General features: G+C 32.9%; 1 protein-coding gene across 1 annotated transcript in view; it reads left to right on the top strand.

Annotated features, from left to right (window-relative positions):
• LOC106465947 (forkhead box protein J1-like) overlaps window positions 1-18,352 on the top strand; it is a 55,941-nt gene that overhangs the window by 19,669 nt on the left and 17,920 nt on the right. The window contains exon 2 of the mRNA XM_013926190.2: window positions 6,219-6,721. Within this exon, the coding sequence (XP_013781644.1) occupies window positions 6,272-6,721 (450 nt within the window). The 5' untranslated portion in view covers window positions 6,219-6,271. The remainder of the gene's footprint in view (window positions 1-6,218; window positions 6,722-18,352) is intronic.

Raw genomic sequence — 18,352 nt, 5'->3', positions numbered from 1 at the left:
ATAAATGAAGTCACAATTGTTACATAGGAAACAAAAAACACCACAACACACAGTGAAAACTGTGAAAACCTGAGGAAAAATTGAAATTCCTTTAAGGAAACACGTAAAAAGAACTAACTATATTTAATAAATTGGGAGTGAGTTATGAAAATTTTGATAACTGAAATTACCCCATTACTATTATCCAACTATGTCCATTTGTTTTGGTAGAAAAGTAATGCCTTCATATGAAATATTCTGTTTTGGACAACAGAAAACAGCTTTAGGTAATACGAAATACTATATAAAAGTTATCATAAACTCGAGAAAAACTGAATTACGTGAAGGTAACGTTATTATGTCGTAGCTGATTATTAAGTTACACAAAACTTTGCTTTTTTTGTGAAAACAAAATAGTAATTAGAATTATTTCAATTGTTGTATCCAACGTCAGTAAGCACTAAATACAAACGTTTTATTTTTAAACACAGAGTCTCAAGTACAAAATCTATATTTATATGCATACTCTACCATAAGTAGATCTATGATAATTCACTTAGTTTATTCTAAGCCCCTAGCGGCAGAAAATTACAACTTTGACTAGCTTTTATGTCAGAACATCAATATACTTTATAGTAAGTGTTTTGAACTTTAAACCTCATGCGGAAGGGCAACAACAGCTGTTCACCGTTTTCTTGATAACACTAACTTGGTTTCGTATTTAATACTTACAAATACACATTTTCTTACTTGTAAAAATAAAATGTTAAAGTAATGTTATTTTCTGAAATAAGAGTTTTCAATTTTCAATATATTCTTAGTGTAAATGTTAATATTGTTCTTTATCAAGAAGAAACATGAACAAACACATATGGATGAGATCTTGTTGATCGACAATGTTACTATGAAAGATTAGACCATTCCAAGCTTTTACTTGTTGTTAAACAAATGTTTAAGCAACTCTACTTATTCAATTATAGTTTTTTTTGTTTTAGTTTAATTTCGCCAAAACTACTCGAGGGATATCTGTACTAGCCATCCATAATTTAGAAGGGCTAGACTAGAGGGAAGGCAGTCAACACCACTCACCGCCAAATCTTGGCTACCTTTTTACCAACGAAAATTGAGATTGACTATATCATTATAACGCCCCCATGACTGAAAGAGAGAGCATATTCGGTGACGGGATTCAATCTCGCGACAAACAGATTATGAGTCGAGCGCCCTAAACACCGGGTTATGCCAGGCTTGTTACTATAGTATTTTATATTATTTCACATACTTCCAAACTGCAAGACCCATAATTCTTTAGGGATTATCGATATATAAATACTGGGCTTTTCAATTCGATAGCTTACATTTTCAAACTTTTAAAAAGTTTTGCAAGTCACATGGTGAAAAATACGGGAACTATGAACTACTTTATAACTTATAAATATCATTTTATTTCAGATAAATGTAATTATAGAAACCTATAAAGATATGGTTTGCTGTTGAATAATACAGTTTTTCTTGTCGTTTAGTGAATAACTGTTCTAACCCATTGACTGCTGATTCGCAGTGTAAGATAGGACCGCCTCCGGCAGTTGAATGCCGTATACGGTGTATGGATTGCAAAAACTCCGCGCGCGTTTAGAGCAGTCGCAGTCAATGGGCTAAACTCTGGTTTTGTATTCTGATCAATGTACATCTGTGTTACACCTCATGTAAAATGAAACTTTGCTGTAGCATCTAATATCGATTATTAAACCCAGGATAAACTACGTTTCTTTTAATTTACACAACCAGTACTGCATCGCACGTGCTCTTACTATATAATAGCATTGTTTTTGTATCATAGGTCATAGTCTAACGTTCACTTACCAGACTGGAAAGTAAAAGTTAATAGTACTTTAACATATACTCACAAAACCGGCAACTAAAACTTAATCGTAGTTTAACGTCAGAGTCGTAGCTAGGGCGGGGCAGACGCCCCTGGCGCAAAGCAGTGATGGGCTGAAAAATGAAGGAAATGGCTTGCGACGGCACTCACAACTTAATGTATACTCACCAGATTCACAACTAAAACTTAATAGTAGTTTAACATATGCTCATCAGATATGCAACTGAAACTTAATTGTAATTTAATATACACTCACCACTTTATTTTTATGGCATGTTGAAATGTAGTGTTAAGTTTCATTTGTCTTAGCAATGCAATGGTATTATGAATTTATCAATAAATATACTTGAATTAAGAGTTATAACTGTCCCCTAGTGGCTCAGCAGTAAGTATGTAGCCTTACGACGCTAAAAATCAGGTTTCGATACCAGTGGTGAGCAGAGCACATATAGCCCATTGTGTAGTTTTGTGCTTATGTATGTTTTCCTATAACAAAGTCACATCGGGCTATCTGCTGTGTCTACCGAGAGGAATCGAACCCCCATGATTTTAGGTTTGTAAATCTGAAGACTTACCACTGTCCTACCGGGGGACAGTTTTGCGATTAACAGCATCCAGTTATGAATTTGACTTTTTTTTCGTCAAATACCAAATGTATGTGTATTTTTTACATCCGTATAGGTTTCCTGGTCAGCTTTTTAGTGTAATGTTATTCAGTTTGTTTTGCACAAACAGCAAACGTCAGCTTACCTTATAGATACAATGTTCGAACTTGTGGATATATTGAATCATTCAGTAGAAAAACAGTTCTCCTAAATATTTTTCAGTAAAGTTTGTTACAGTTTGTTCATTTACTGATTTCGTCTTGCAATATCAACTGTAAAAATACTGGAAAGACGGTAAGGTATCAGAAAGTAGAGCACTGTTTAATACTAACTATGAGAGTCCAGCATGGCCAGGTGGTTAAGGCGCTTGACTCGTAATCTGTAGGTAGCAGGTTCGAATCTCCCTCACACTGTGATGGCGTTATTGTGTCACGATCAATCCCACTATTCGTTAGTAAAAGAATAGCCCAAAAGTTGGCGGTGGGTGGTGATGACTAGCTGCCTTCCCTGTAGTCTTTCACTGCTAAATTAGGGACGGCTAGCGCAGATAGCCCTAGTGTAGCTTTGCCTGAAGTTCATAATAAACAAACTGAATATGAGAGATATATACAAACATAATATACGATGTACTTAATGCGAAATAAGCCAAGTTTATGTAAAAGATTTAAATGGAACAATTAGAAATGTAAAACCAATGTAAAAACAAACACATTTTAGGTTATTATAGTATAGTCAACGTGATTTTAAGATCTTTTAAGCTTTTCTATTATGTTTTAACATCTTGCAGTCTATTATTACCTTACTAGCCAAAGTACCCGTCCCCTGGAAGTTATGTAAATTCATGACTAATGAAAGGTTATCTTAGGACATGAAAAGTTGCTTCCCTTAGATGTACTTGTAAAAAACGCGAAACTGAGAATGTGCATGTACCTTTGCATGGACCTAGTGAACCTCCATACCAATTTTGGTGAAGACTCATCCACACCCTGCGAAATAGTTACATGGATATATAACAGACAATACTATTATATTTATTTAGATTTCATGTGTATAATCCAACATTTTTGTCAGAAGAAAACCGGACAGAGAGTGTTTGTGATAATGAATGGTTGAAATATTAGTTCAACATTATAAAATCACTTTGAAAAATATATAATAAATTAAAAAATTATGAACTCATTATATATTTTACTGATATTGGCTTTCTTCGTTCTATAACCCATGAGCAATTTGAAGCTGCTTGGTTTAAAAATATGTCAAGAAATAGATAAACTAACGAAAATTTAACATATCATCCTCCAACAATGCCATTTTCCTTTCCTTAACTATGTAAATTTTTAATGATTGTCTGTTAAATATTTTAAAGCGAATTCCAGAAAGTTTTCGTTTTAATTACGTCTTCACTGAATGTATACAGAGTAAATACAATTTGAAACATACGTCATCATCCACAAAACAACCATTCCGTATTTTTGGAATAGTTGGGTATTAACATGAAATAACAAATACTAACACTAATCTGTATTTTTTACGAACTGCAAATACGTATGAGGTTTACTTATACTTGTTTTGATTAAATCAAATTTTAATTGAATGTAGGATAGTCGTTTCTATTGGGAAGACTATGGTAAATATTATGTCGTAAAATACCATATGTGTATTGTTGAGTATCTGATTATATAATAAATGGTCTAAGTATACAATTAGTCAGTCCTCGAAACCTTAAATAAAACAGGTTAAGTATCAGTCAAGAGTCTGATTAAGCGCTGTATTGAAACGTAATTATAAACATAAGTTTAGTAAACAAAAAATTAGTCACTCAAGAATATTATAGCATATTTTAATGTAGGATACGAATAGCCAAAAGTGAGCGATATGACATAACATTAACCAATGTGGAGATTATTAAGAACTTTTGAGCTTGGAAGGTGATATTTACAAAAACAACGTAATCGATCTAATACAGTAACTTAATGTGCGTTTAATACGATAACATCAATATGCAGGAGTTGTAGTATCAGGAAATGCAACATCTTTCATTTAAATGATAATGTACGTGTGGTTTTAGTGAGTTTTCATTTCAGTTTGTTAAAGGAAGCCTAGAAATAATGGATGATTATTTGAGACTCGATTGGCATAGGTTATTATCGTAACTTACTCCACCCAGCTTGAAAACAACTGAAATAAGTTACATATGACTATCAACAGCATGACTATAATAAAACCAAATATTGGTATTATAACAACACACAAGCTAGCCGAGAGTTAATTTCAGTAACATTGACCGAACGCGTTTAAGTCGTAATTTTTGGGTTGTTCAACAACAAATAGTTAACATTGATGAATGGATGTCTAAATAAAATGGTTGACATTTCTTACAGTACCTATGTAAATCACGAAACTAAAGAGAGTCCTGATGTTCAGGCTTCTGTCACGAAACTGATGTAAACTCAACGGGGTTTCTAGCATCAAACAGTTACTACTCCACGATAAAACAAATGGAAAAGTGGGTGTAAGACCTGGATGACAGAACAAACACATAACCTGATGGCGTGTAACAGTATAAACGTGTTTGTCGTTAATGTTACAGGTTGTAAAGACCATCAGGATTTAAGAGAACTTTTGACAATAACAGAAGTACCTAACTGGTTACCACAGCGAAGTCTCTCTGCACGAACGTGTGGCTTTCAAAGAAGGAAACTAATATGTATAATATTAATCTTTGTCCACTACAAAGGCCTGAAAATCTGCTTGTATGTATAATTTTACACTGTTGCCCTTAATATGGCTGAGTTTCTAAGCGTTCACTACAATTTGACTTATTAAGAAAAATAATTAATTATTTTCCCTGTTATGTATTATAAAACTATAACTTCTAGCTGTACTTAAAAAGTAGGTATATATATTTTTAAGACACGAACACTTTTTCAAGAGATTTCTTCCAACTTTACCCGTAAAATTGTATTCGATAAACTGTACCGCAGGAAAGAATTAAATTCCACAACTAAAATTCATAACAAAATAATAATATGTTGTAAGATTACGAAATCACGTTTCATTTCTCACTGTTGTCTTTATGCTGAAAATTTTAGGACTTTTGCAATTTCCAATATCTATATATTCTTAATCTCTTCTGTTATAATATCTGATATAACTGTGTTTTCATAAAATAAAATACTTGGCTGTTGTAGAGAAGGTAATGAATGTATAAAGCTTAGCTGTAAGAATTGCGATTTTGTTAAGAGTTTATTTAACTGTAACGTTTGGTTTGACCCTGTCATATACGTGTTCAAGAAGGCACGTAAGTTATACTATGACCTCATTATGCAAATTAATAAACAGAAACGTGTATAATTGACCTGCTACGTAAAACAACTACTTTTACATTATGTTGCAGTCTGTGTTAAAAGGAAAATATTTAGTTAACTAGCTGCAACTCATAGTTGCACTCACGTGTGTCTGCGTTGTTAAAGAAGAAAATTAGCGATTAGTGACAAAACAAAATAAATACGGTCAATATTTAATGTAGAAGCATTACTTCTATAGCCATTTTGAACGGATTATCATAACCCTAACTATTTATTAGAACGAATATATTTACGTGGGATAAGAAAGAGCAAGTTGACATTTTGCATTGAACATAGAAAAGATAGACTTGATAACTGAACAGTGACCTGTCAGTGTAGTTTTGCTGTATTGTTAATTTGAAGTGTAATATGCCACACACAGATTTATTATTTACTAACTTACAGATATGAATACATCCGTCCCATCAAGTGCTCTTGCTTAGTGTTTGTCTAAAGTCATGGATCCTACAACCACGACACTGTCCAAGGACGAGGTAGCGCTGCGGTTCCAAGAAAATTGGAAGGCTAAAAACCCAGAGGACGATGTGTCTGAAGGAACTTCACCTCACGTAGACGATGGATTAACCAGTTTAAACTGGCTACAGAATCTAAATATCATGACCAAGCTTGGGGCTCCTACACCTCCTACACCTCCTGCTAGCCCCGTACCCCTCTTGGACCCTAAGGGGGACAATAAGTCTGGTTGTGACGACGCCAGATGGAAAACAGATAAAGGTGATGAAGAAATTGATTACAAGACGAACGGATCTGTGAAGCCTCCATTCTCATATGCTACACTTATCTGTATGGCAATGAAGGCGAATAAAAACAAAATGACACTATCTTCGATCTACAAGTGGATAAGGGAGAACTTTATGTATTACAAAAATGCTGATCCTAGTTGGCAGGTAAGAATTAGAGTATACGTTAATTTGCATATAAGTAATGTATGTTACTAAGCATGTTATTTAATATCACAACTGTGGTAAAATTCAACATTCTCCAACTTTGAAAGTGCATTGATTTGATTGTGACGGAAAGTAATTGTTTATTATTAATATTAATTTACCATAAGAATACCTTGGCTATATAATATACATATGTATTGTTGTGTTTAACAAGAAACATGTTTTTGTTTTGTTTTTCAAAGTATAATACGCCTATTATTATGACTACTGTAGAATAGAATCGTGTCTTAAAAGACTTAAAAAAATATTTATTGTTCTGGCATACAACAGATGTAGTTTTCTACAGCTATAAAAAAGTATATTGTTGTGGTTGTGAAAAAAACAACTAATTGTCTCCGGATATATATATATATATAACGTACATACATTATTGTTGTTGTTGTTGTGCTTGCGAAGACGTATATATATATGTATTCAAATATAGAAAATGCGTTGTTCTCTTGAAGAGATCTGACAGTCCCTAAGTATGGAAAGTGTGTTATGGCTAAGAATAGATTTGATGTCTCAGATTGTGGAAGGTATATTGTTATGTTTGCGACAAGCTGTGATTGTTTTAAGGTATAGAAGGTATACAATAGTGACTGAGAAATGATGTTGGTACTCAATTTGTGTGATATACTAAAGTTAATTGTACTTTATAACCAAAATTTTCAGGTCCGTTGCTGCCTTCTTCGTATTTCGTGCTCAGTTTGATGGTCACGATCATGTACTATTGTCTGATATCGAAAGCCATTGTAAGAAGTTTCAGCAAAGAGTGACGAGGTCAATCTCTAATTTTCATAGCTCGTCCATCGTGCATGAACGTAATACTCCAATAACACATTGAAGGATACCGGAGGTACAAAATCCATTAAAACTGCATTGGGATCTTTTGCCGTAGATGGTATAATTCCATTTTTTTAAGTCATCTTTCCAAAGAACACTGCTGCTGATATCAAGGTGTGGCATTTGTGGCTGGTGAAATTTCGTCAACGTTAAATCCTTATTTATTATATTGTTATTGGTATCAGTAGATATGCCAACCTTCATTGCAATGGCTTTCTTAAGTTGATGAATTAACTCCAGATTGGATTGCACTGTGTTTTCGGCAGTTTTAAAAGTTCTTTTATGCAAATTTTTTACTTACTTGGTGAACACTGATTGTTCTCTTCCATGAAATGCCAGTCCTTTGGCTCTAAATTATTCAATAATCTCGCCCTCTATATTTTCTCTTTAGCAAGTGTTTTTATATTTCTCCAACCATAAGATTAACTGTGGTGACATTTCATGGTCAATTGGCCAGAAATTTGCCGGGAACTAAATATATAAATTCTGAATAGTGTCCATAGTGTCCCAGCTTGCCAATATTTAGCGATTTAGTGTATTTAAATCTTTCTCGTAAAGTATGACTAACCCTCTGCTTATTATTGTTTTGCTGAAGACATATCATTTTCTTCAGATGCTTAAGATACTTTATACTAATTGGGAGAAGATGTGTTTGTGTCAACTGTGGAAGAAAATATAGTTTTAATTGTTAGGAGGTCTGATTAACTCAAGGTGTCGAAGGCATAATGTTGTTATTGGAATATAATATGTTTATCAAAAGATATGTAAACTAATTGAATGACTTGTAAATTAGGGTAAACTTTGTGTGTCTATAAATATTTAGGACGATTTTGTGATTCTAAAGAAATTTTAATGTATTCAGATAAAGAAAGTAATAATGGCATGAAGGTTTGGGTTCTAAGTATAGATAACAATATTTGTGGAGATAATATCTCTTTATAAATTTTTGTGTGTGGCAAAATACTTCTTGATATTTTGGAAAGGACTGGTTATTGTTATGGATCTGCGGGTGAATGTTTATGAATTTCATGAAAAGTATTTATTGTGATTTTGAATAAATCGAGTGATTTGATAATTGCGACGGAGAAAACGTCAACGATCGTGATTGTAAATGGAACTTGCAATTGATTGAGAAGTAATGAAAGTGTCTGTTTTTCCATTCTATCTTGAATGTTAACCGTTCTCAGAATTTGAATGGTATATCGATGGTTAAAGTATAGTGTGGTCATGAATAAACATTGTCAACTATACTGACCTATATATCCTGTGGATTAATGATATTAATGTCACTCTTTGTTAGCTACATTCCACGACCCAGTAGCTTAATGGATGGCATCATCTACCCAATCTGTTCTAAAATGCTTGACTCATTTTGAAAAAGAGAAAATTGACCAACCGGAGTGTCTTGCACGTTTAACTGAACTTCAGTTACAACAAGCATGCATAGGGTGTTTTTAGGGAAAGCGTTCCATCCCGTTAAGTGACTCCAAATAATAAGATACATCGATTACAAACTCTTTCAAAGGAGTCTTAGTTATCCAAGGATCTTAGTAATAGTCTCATTTTAAAAATCTAACGTTGGTCCCAGACTGGTTTTACAATTTGCAGCGATTATGCTCTGCAATTCAGTGAAATATTATAAAGTGATTACCGTAAATCTACCACTTTCAAGCGTTTGTTTTCAAGAGTTAACTGGATGGTCAATTATTTGCATTTCAGGTTATATGGCTGAGCATCAGATGCTTAACTGACTTGAAAATGAACTGAAGAGGTAGTGAATGACATGTTTTTACAACAATGCTTTTACCTTGTCATAGCTGAACTATTGTATTTTCCAAGTTTTTCAGTTGTTTACTGAAGTGTAGAAAAGTACTTTTGAGTTACATTCCTTCATGAAATTTTGCGATGGGTATGATTCTACATCCTCTACAAATGAGTATACGTCTTTTATCTGACTGAAGGATAAAGGGTGACAGATTTCTAAAAATAATAATTGGTCCACGTATTAATAATGCCCTGAGCATGTTATTGATACCATTGCAATTGTTTTCTACTTTGGCATAAAAGAAGACTATATTTAATTGACATATAGATCGACCTCTTTAAGTCCGTTTCTAATATTGTGTTGTCAGCAAATGTACCATTGTTTTGATAGCTGTTATGCATTCAGTTAACAACACTTGAGACACTTGCAGCCAATATGATGTTTCTCTACATGAGTGAAAAGTCCTCATGTTTTATTTATGGTCTAACCATGATTTAAGATTTGAAGCACTTTAAGTTCTGCGATTTTTTTTTCCCCAAATGGTATGTATGTGAGATAAGATTTTTTTGAAACCATTATAATTACGATAATTTATCAAAAATTAACCCGAATGACCTACCGTTTGCATTTAAGATCAGATGACTAATAATCAGATGCCTCAGTTTCACAACAATCTACTGTGGGTAACTAGCAATATACACGGCATTATTTCACAACTGTAGTATATATATATGATTTACGTATACTAAAATAGTGATGTGCCGCCACAGATGTGAGCCTTGACGCCAAGGGCGACATGTTTATCACCTATATAGTTGGATCACAGTGAGTTCGCTCGAGCAACCATCATAGAGGATATAGAGGATTATGTCACTTTAGCTTTAGAGAAAGGATAATCTTATAGCGAGATTTTTATAAAAATGTAAAGTCAGTGAGTAATCTTTCATTGTTATCCATGGAAGAGGAATAACTCGTGCAGTAATGGGCTCTGCAACCATACACTAAGCCAACCCAAAACAACATCTTCTTTAGAAAAGTGGCTATTGTTACAACAAAGATCTAAAAAGCCATTGCAATGAAGATCATCATATCAATTACTAGTGGTAGCAAAATAACAAACAATTATTTTAAGCTTAAGAAGATTCCACAAGCCAAAAGTAGCTTGGTGTTTGGCATGCCTGGCTTTGGATAGAAAGGTCTCGGCCGTAGGTACGTTATAAGAGTATCACTCAAACCTATTATTCAGTCAAAGCCGAAAAAACACCCTTTGTGACGGCAAGCGCTGCTGAATGACTACCTCCCTTCTGACCAGCAGCTCAAAATTACAGACGACTATATCTGAACCTAGGGTGCCTGACCTGATTGTTTAACCCATTTGCGCATAAGATACCGTTCAAGTTGAAAATGTCAATACCATAAGCCAAAATTCACAAGCTTCAAGCCAAACGTCGAAATCAACGATAAATTTCATTAGGGATAAAAATAAAATGGGCCGAATAAATTGAAAGCTCAACAATATCAAACGACCACATATCCGTCAAGTCCCAAATTCAGTTCCAATGGACTTTTGTGCCTTCGATCTGTTTACGTACAGTCTTGGGATATTGATTGCCTGTAAAATATAGTTGTTCTGCATTCAGTTAACAACACTTGAGACACTTGCAAGTGTACGTTCAGGTAAAGTCGAGAGTCTGTGAAACTTTTCTCAAGACGTGTGGTCTAAGATTAACCTCGTCATTCTTTGCAGAAACTTATTATAATGGAAATTTCGGTATCAGAGAATAATGAGTAATCGTGGCTATCAAAATGAACGCGATCACCAATGGAGGAAGTAGTTTCAAAGACAGCAACACCTAACATAAAACGTCACTCTTATAAACGACGGTTAATCCTAGTATAAAAACATAAATATGCTCTCTATTGTGTTTACATATAAATTTTTGTTTAATTGGCCAAATTTTGACTTTTATTTTTTCTTAAGATTTTCTACACCCGAGTTAAATTTTCACTTTATTATATGATACTTAAAATTTTCTATAATTTATATTCGTTGTAAATATTGGCTAGATAAAAGGGAGAACATAATTGTGTTGGATTATTATTATTACACAAAATCCTTCAAAAGCATTGAATGATTTTGTGTAATTGAAGTTCAGAAAGCAAATGCTTTATTTCTGTTCACTCTAACTACTCAATACCATTTGTTATTCTGTTTGTTTGCTGTTTTTGGTTGATTGTTAAAACAAAATTGCAGAACACAAAGTATATATATATATGATGTATCTATAGAAATGCTTTTTCACACATCATATAAGAACTCAGTATATCTGTCTCATCTATTAGTTTACAAACGGTAAACGTTTAATAATAGAACGACAAACAAAATTACCTACACATTCTGAAGATTTACAGAAAATTTGATGTTTTGTAAACACATCATGAGTGGATTAATAATTTTACTAAATTATCCGTCGTACAAAAATTTATAAAGCAATTACGAGTTATTATTCTAAAACCCAGATTTATGTTTCAATGCTGTGTTCACATTTCAAGCTATTCTCATTAATATACATATATAATATTATTTGAAACTTTAGGTTGATTATGGTAATAACAATCGCGATCTCTAAATACTTGGTTATGAACTTTTAAAAGTTATAGTTTTAGAGATTTGTTTAACATTAGTTTTATATCTTTACAGTTGAGAAAACTAGTTGTTTTTACATGTGTATATAGATATTTATCATTTTTCAAAACTAGACTACCGAAGAATAAAAAAAGAGTGTATAAAGTATTAAGACAATTCCATCAAAAATCAATACTATGCGCTAAATATTAAGTCCCGATCAGAGCAAGATATCTACTGAAAACCAAAATGATAATAAGTATAGCTCATTAGATATACTTTTCTTACGTTCTTATTTATAAAGATCAGAATACATTGCTTGTTAACCCTCGCTGTTAACAATGTAGGATTACAGATCATTTTGTGTTTTTAGTTGTTAACATAGGTGAACATTATTTTATTTAAATGGAGTTGAAGCGTTCTTTTAAGTTCTACTCGTTATAGGTACTTCATTTTAAAATATAAAACAAATGTCGACCTCTAGTTGACATTTTGTTGGTATTAGTTCATTCGTTAAAAGAACAGACACCCAGAATTATAAATCCTGATACAAAGTTTTAATTATTTAAACATTGCATGTGTAATAAAATGTTTCGGATTTTCATTCTAAAATGTGTATTTTTTCATAAGTAAAGTTGTCTTTCAGCATGTTTTAGAAAGTGAAAACAATATCGTATTTATTAATTTTAAGCATGTTAATCTCCCAAAGAAAGGTAAGTTTAAATCTTTCTTATCGGTAATAGCATGGAAAAGTGGTCTAATGCTTCAGTATTCTTAACTTTTATTTTACAATGTTCGCCAAAGCTTGAAAGAAAACTGTGCACCATAATACGTTTCTCATTATTGTATTTGAAATTCAACAACCTTTTAGTCACGAAATACACTGAATTTCATAGACTGTATTGAGTGGTAGAAACAAAAAAATGGCAATACACGTTTTATATGAAACTCGAACTATAAAAGACCACTAAATAAAAGATTTTTGTTGGAATGTATCATTCATTATTTTCTTCTGTCACATCATTTTCATAATTGGAGGTTAAAACTGGAAACTTTCTCACTGGTTTTACGCTACCGAAAATGTTACACGCAAATAGTCGATGTTTCTGCAGCTGTTCAGCGTAGTACGTACATACTTTTATCAGTTTTAAGTATATAATGGATATATTATTTTTTGTATTGAAAAATTCCTGTACGCATGCGTATATGTGATAAGTGAGGAGTGTGTACGATTTGTTCAAACCGTGTGAAGAGGCAGGTGATTTTTGCGTGCGTCATTTGTCCAGCGTGATGACCGTTATGTGCCGTGCCTCGCACTAATGACATGTAAACTTTCTGTGATGAGACGGGCATACTCGAATGATGTCGGGAATGTAAAAATGGGACGTGCATTGCCAGAATACGTCAACCTCTTTTTTTTTTTTCTTTAACCAAGATCACATAAAAGTATTGAAAAAGTTACCTTTCAATATCGAATCTTATCACGCCATATGCAATTGAAAAGCGAGCCAATTTTTATAGCTTCTTTCCAATTTTGAGGTCATTGTCTCATCTCAAGCATGTAATATGCAAAACCTATAGAAACTTATAAATCAATACGTTCTACGACTTCCCTAAGTTTATATATGACCACAAGTATAGCTTTCTTCCTTTCACCTATTGCAATACGGCGTTAAGTGTACAGAGCACATACCACAATATCAAATTGTAGCATTATACCATGATTTTATTAAATTATTAACTCCAATATAAAAATATGGCTCTCATATCAAAGTTTTACATTATAATAAGCACAAACGAGAAGAAAAAGTCAAAAAATTAATGTAAAGAATTCTCTCTTGATTGCTGTGAATCATACGCAAGATATGTATAGAAGGCTGGCAGTAGCTTAAAAGAAAGAAAAACAAACTAAAGGAATATTAAAACATTAAATATTCATGAAAACTCGAAAAGGCTTAGATTTAGTCTCTCTTAAATGCTGGATGTAATTAATATTAATGTGTAAAAATACTGGCATATAAGCACTAAATGATTGTGTCACAATATAACCTGATATATTCGAAAATTTAATTTCACTCTACAACCATTTAGATTATATATAGATTTAACTTTCATTAATAAGGATCATCTTCAAAGATACAATTAATTTCTTTATTCCATAATTGAAGAAACTAAAAATGAAATAGCGAATCTGAGCTTGAATATTTCTTAGCAAACTAAAGTATTCAAACTACACCACGTATTATGGGTTATTAATTTTTCAAGGAAGAACTCTCCAATAGATTTCTAATTAAAGAATAATTGCTATTATTGTTTGTTAAGTACACAAATAATTTACTTCTCAAAATATTAAGAAATGTCATAATATTTTTCGAAAGAAAACAAACTGTTAAAACATGTATATTAACGTGATACTAATATGATAATATAGAAGACGTCCAACGATTGTTTTTGTTTGATTATTTATTCATAATAAATCATTTTCTATCATTCAATGTTAACATAATTCAAAAGAACAGGTGTTTTCTTCCTTCTTCCTATAAATCATCGCTGAATAGTTACATGGTTCTAGAAACACATATTTCAGTCTTCAACTGAAAGTTTTGTCAAAAAACTAAAGATATTATAACATTTTCTAGACACATAATGAGAGTTTTTGACCTTGAAGTGTGGCTGGGGAATACAAATCTACATAGGAACGAGTTTATTTTTTTGTTCATTCAACCCTCATAAAAATATATTGAAATTGAGAAACTTGTTACTAAAGAAGGACATATAAAAGTGTTTTTCCTCGTTAGGGAGGGAGGACAAACTTAATTTCACATAGTTTTCAGGGACAATGCCTCTACCCCCTCTCCTCCCACAATTACATGCTCGACTTTGTCGCTGTACTTTTATTTGATATCGTGAAAAAATGGGGGAACTGTTATGAAATAAACTGGCTGAAACCTTTATTTGATTATTTTATCAATAATTTAATCAAGGGGAATTACAGGGTTTCACATTTAACAAAAAAAGTTTACATGATAAAAAATCGTACCATATGCAGTTAGGTAAACATATAAAAGGTCAAAATTATATTTAAAGAGAACAAAATATGCAAAATCGTTAATTAATGTACATGTTAAAAGTTCAAAATATGCAGCTTACTCATTCTCAAATAGAGGTTCGATTTCTTTAAATTATACAAATACTCACAGAGGCAATCCCCAACTGGAAATAAATAACAGATGTGCACGTGTGAAAGGTAATGACATAACTAAAAGCGCTTCAGATAAATACATGCTGATAAAGTTGTTAAATAAGTGAAAAAATATAAGCCCTTCGTATGATTTAAAAATGTAACTAGTAGTCCGAAATTTGATTAATCGTCGTAAAATGTACAAGATATACACATCTTGGAATATTGGCTCCTAAACGGAAAATATATAAAATATGTACACAGTCAAAAGTTAGTCAAATATTAAAATCAGTCTAAAAAAAACATCAACAGTAAGAATTTAGTTTGACATAACGACTAGGGCCCGGCTTGGCCAGGTGGTTAGGGTGCTTGACTCGCAATCTGAGGGTTGCGAGTTCGAATCCCCGTCCAACCAAACATGCTCGCCCTTTCAGCCGTGGGAGCGTTATTATGTGACGGTCAATCCCACTATTCGTCGGTAAAAGAGTAGCCCAAGAGTTGGCGGTGGGTGGTGATGACTAGCTGCCTTCCCTCTAGTCTTACACTGCTAAAATAGGAACGGCTAGTGCAGATAGCCCTTGTGTAGTTTTGTGTAAAATTCAAAACAAATAAACAAACATAACGACTATATAACAATTTCTGCTTATCATTAGTTAAAGTCCTTTACAAAACAATCAAGAAAACAGAAGAGTATTTATATATCGTATTCTACTAGAAGAACGTTAGTACTATGTGACACATACACACCAAGTTATTGTTCAGTGAACAGTGCTATAATGTTTATTTTAAAAATATACACATAAAGTTAATATTCAACGACAAACACTAAATATTTTATTAAACGACATTATACATGAAGCCAATATTGAACTTGGAGTATTAGAGATCTTATCATACGATTACCAAAATAAGTTATTATTCAACGTAAAGCATGAATAAGTTTATAAGATTTTCACACGAAGATAATATACGACGAAAAATATTGATATTCTTATACGATTTTATATACAGTTAATAGATAGCGCAGACCAAGAAACATTTATTATATGACTCTACAACTTTGTATTTGAATTATAATCATACTGTTCTAAAAGTTATGCTTTTTTTTCATTTTCCAAGTTATGCATTTATAAGAAAAAAAACATATTATGAGGTCATAGACACACTTCCTGTAATAACCAATAAGTAAAGAACCTAAACGAATTTGATTCGGGTCCAAGAACCCCGTCACACACACAGATGACTACAGGAGTTCCGGTTTCTTTGTAAAACAGGAAATAGCAGCTGACTCCACCCTATGTTCTGACGTCATTTTGTCATGGTTTCATATCAAAATAACCCTTTTGGGTATTTGAGACTCCTCCTTCGATCTTTCTACCCTTAGATTTACTCCAAATACTCCCAACCTTCTCATACAATATTCATAGACTTTTAATACAATGCTTAGACCAAATATTGCGCCATAGATTTTTATAGTCATTTTCCTTTCTTTCACGTGGCAACTATTAGGCAAAAGAACTAAAAACAAATTGACATTTTAATAGACGTAAGAAATATAACGGCCAAATCATCAGTGAACGCCTATGTTTGTTTCATTTTGCACATGTAAAACGTTATCCGGCTAAATATATAAAGTCAAGTTACACATCAATCGTTTCAGTACGGTGTAGACGTTTATCACGTTGAAAAATAAACATTTGGTTTAGTTATGCTAATAGATTGAAAGCTCATACTTTCAAATACATTAGCTGATCTAGAGCAAACTCATGATGTTGGTATAAATATCAAATAAAATTATATTCTTCAATATATATGCTAGAATACTAGAGCAATCTAACAGGACAAAAAAAGTATATGCAAAAAAATTAAACTTCTAATTATTCGTCATGTGAACAATTTATAGAGGTGGCTTTACATTTTTATGGTTCTCAACATTTTACTTGATAATTAAGTGTGGTCGCAGTAATCACCTAGTGCATCTTTGCACCGGTGTTCATGCTTATAATCAGAGTGCTGATAATGAATTGAAATATCTTTAACACCTCCTCTGAAAAGTTGTTTCCAAGATATTTCTAATGTCTGAAGGCAGTCACTTGATGGCATGTGACACTTTTAAAGCATCCCACATAAGCTATAAGTAACTGAAATCTCTTAAACTTGCAACCTCCCCGTTTCAGTCAATTCACTCTTCTTCCTGGATTGGGTTAACCAGCTTAGAACAGTGAGGTGGGTGTCAGAATCGTTTACTGATGACAAATGCACTAGCATGGCAACACAAAATACCTTATTATAGTTCCTATAATGTGTAGCATAAATGGTACGAATACGTAAAATTATGAGGTTGTTATGTCCAACAAAGCTACTTCCTAACTACCCCAAACTTCTACATCTGCCATATGCGTCACTTTCCTGTTCGAAAATGGGAATGGACTTGCTTCTAGCTTTTCACTCCATAAAGTATCTGATTGCACGTGAAGCGCGATACATCTATAGAAAAATACTCTCTACTGCCATTAATTCAATAAATATATTTTTGATACTATTGGAGGAAAGCTTTTTCGTACTTTGCTATAAACGTAATGCAGTTCAATGAATAAATATGGTATGTAGGCTGGCCTTATGAAGTTTGTTTTTAATAGACTATACACTGACAATCCCGTCCAGTCGAGGCTACAAGTTATGTGAGTCAGTGATTGGCAGATAACGTTAGTCTACTTATATTGTGTTTGGTGGTCTATCATGTCTATATGCTCGAGCGACTGCATCATTGATTTTTAAGCGGTTCGAAGCCAATTCACCACAGCTTGATGTGATTCGCCAGCTTTAATTTGTTCAATGTGTCCCCATATAAATGTCCTTTTGGAGACTTAATCATAATTCATGAACAACTTGACTTCGAAGTTACAAGTGACACAAAACTGCGAAGAACTTACGTGTGTGTGTATATATATATATATATATCTAACCTATATAAAAACCATTGTGTGTCACATCACTTTTGATTTCTCGAAATAGGAGGAGTCATAAAAGCCAAAATGCATTTATCCAGATAGAATAGTTCGATTACTGTCTGCTAATTACGATTTTAGTGACGGGGCGCAAGGGGACCGTGAAAGGGGTGCTGTGAAACCTTATAATGTACTGAGTATGATATAATAAGCTTAAAGGAAAGAC

Source organism: Limulus polyphemus, unplaced genomic scaffold (genome assembly GCF_000517525.1).
Source record: "Limulus polyphemus unplaced genomic scaffold, Limulus_polyphemus-2.1.2 Scaffold2100, whole genome shotgun sequence".
In the NCBI taxonomy this organism is placed as follows: domain Eukaryota; kingdom Metazoa; phylum Arthropoda; class Merostomata; order Xiphosura; family Limulidae; genus Limulus; species Limulus polyphemus.
This window is presented reverse-complemented; position numbering and strand designations above follow the sequence as displayed.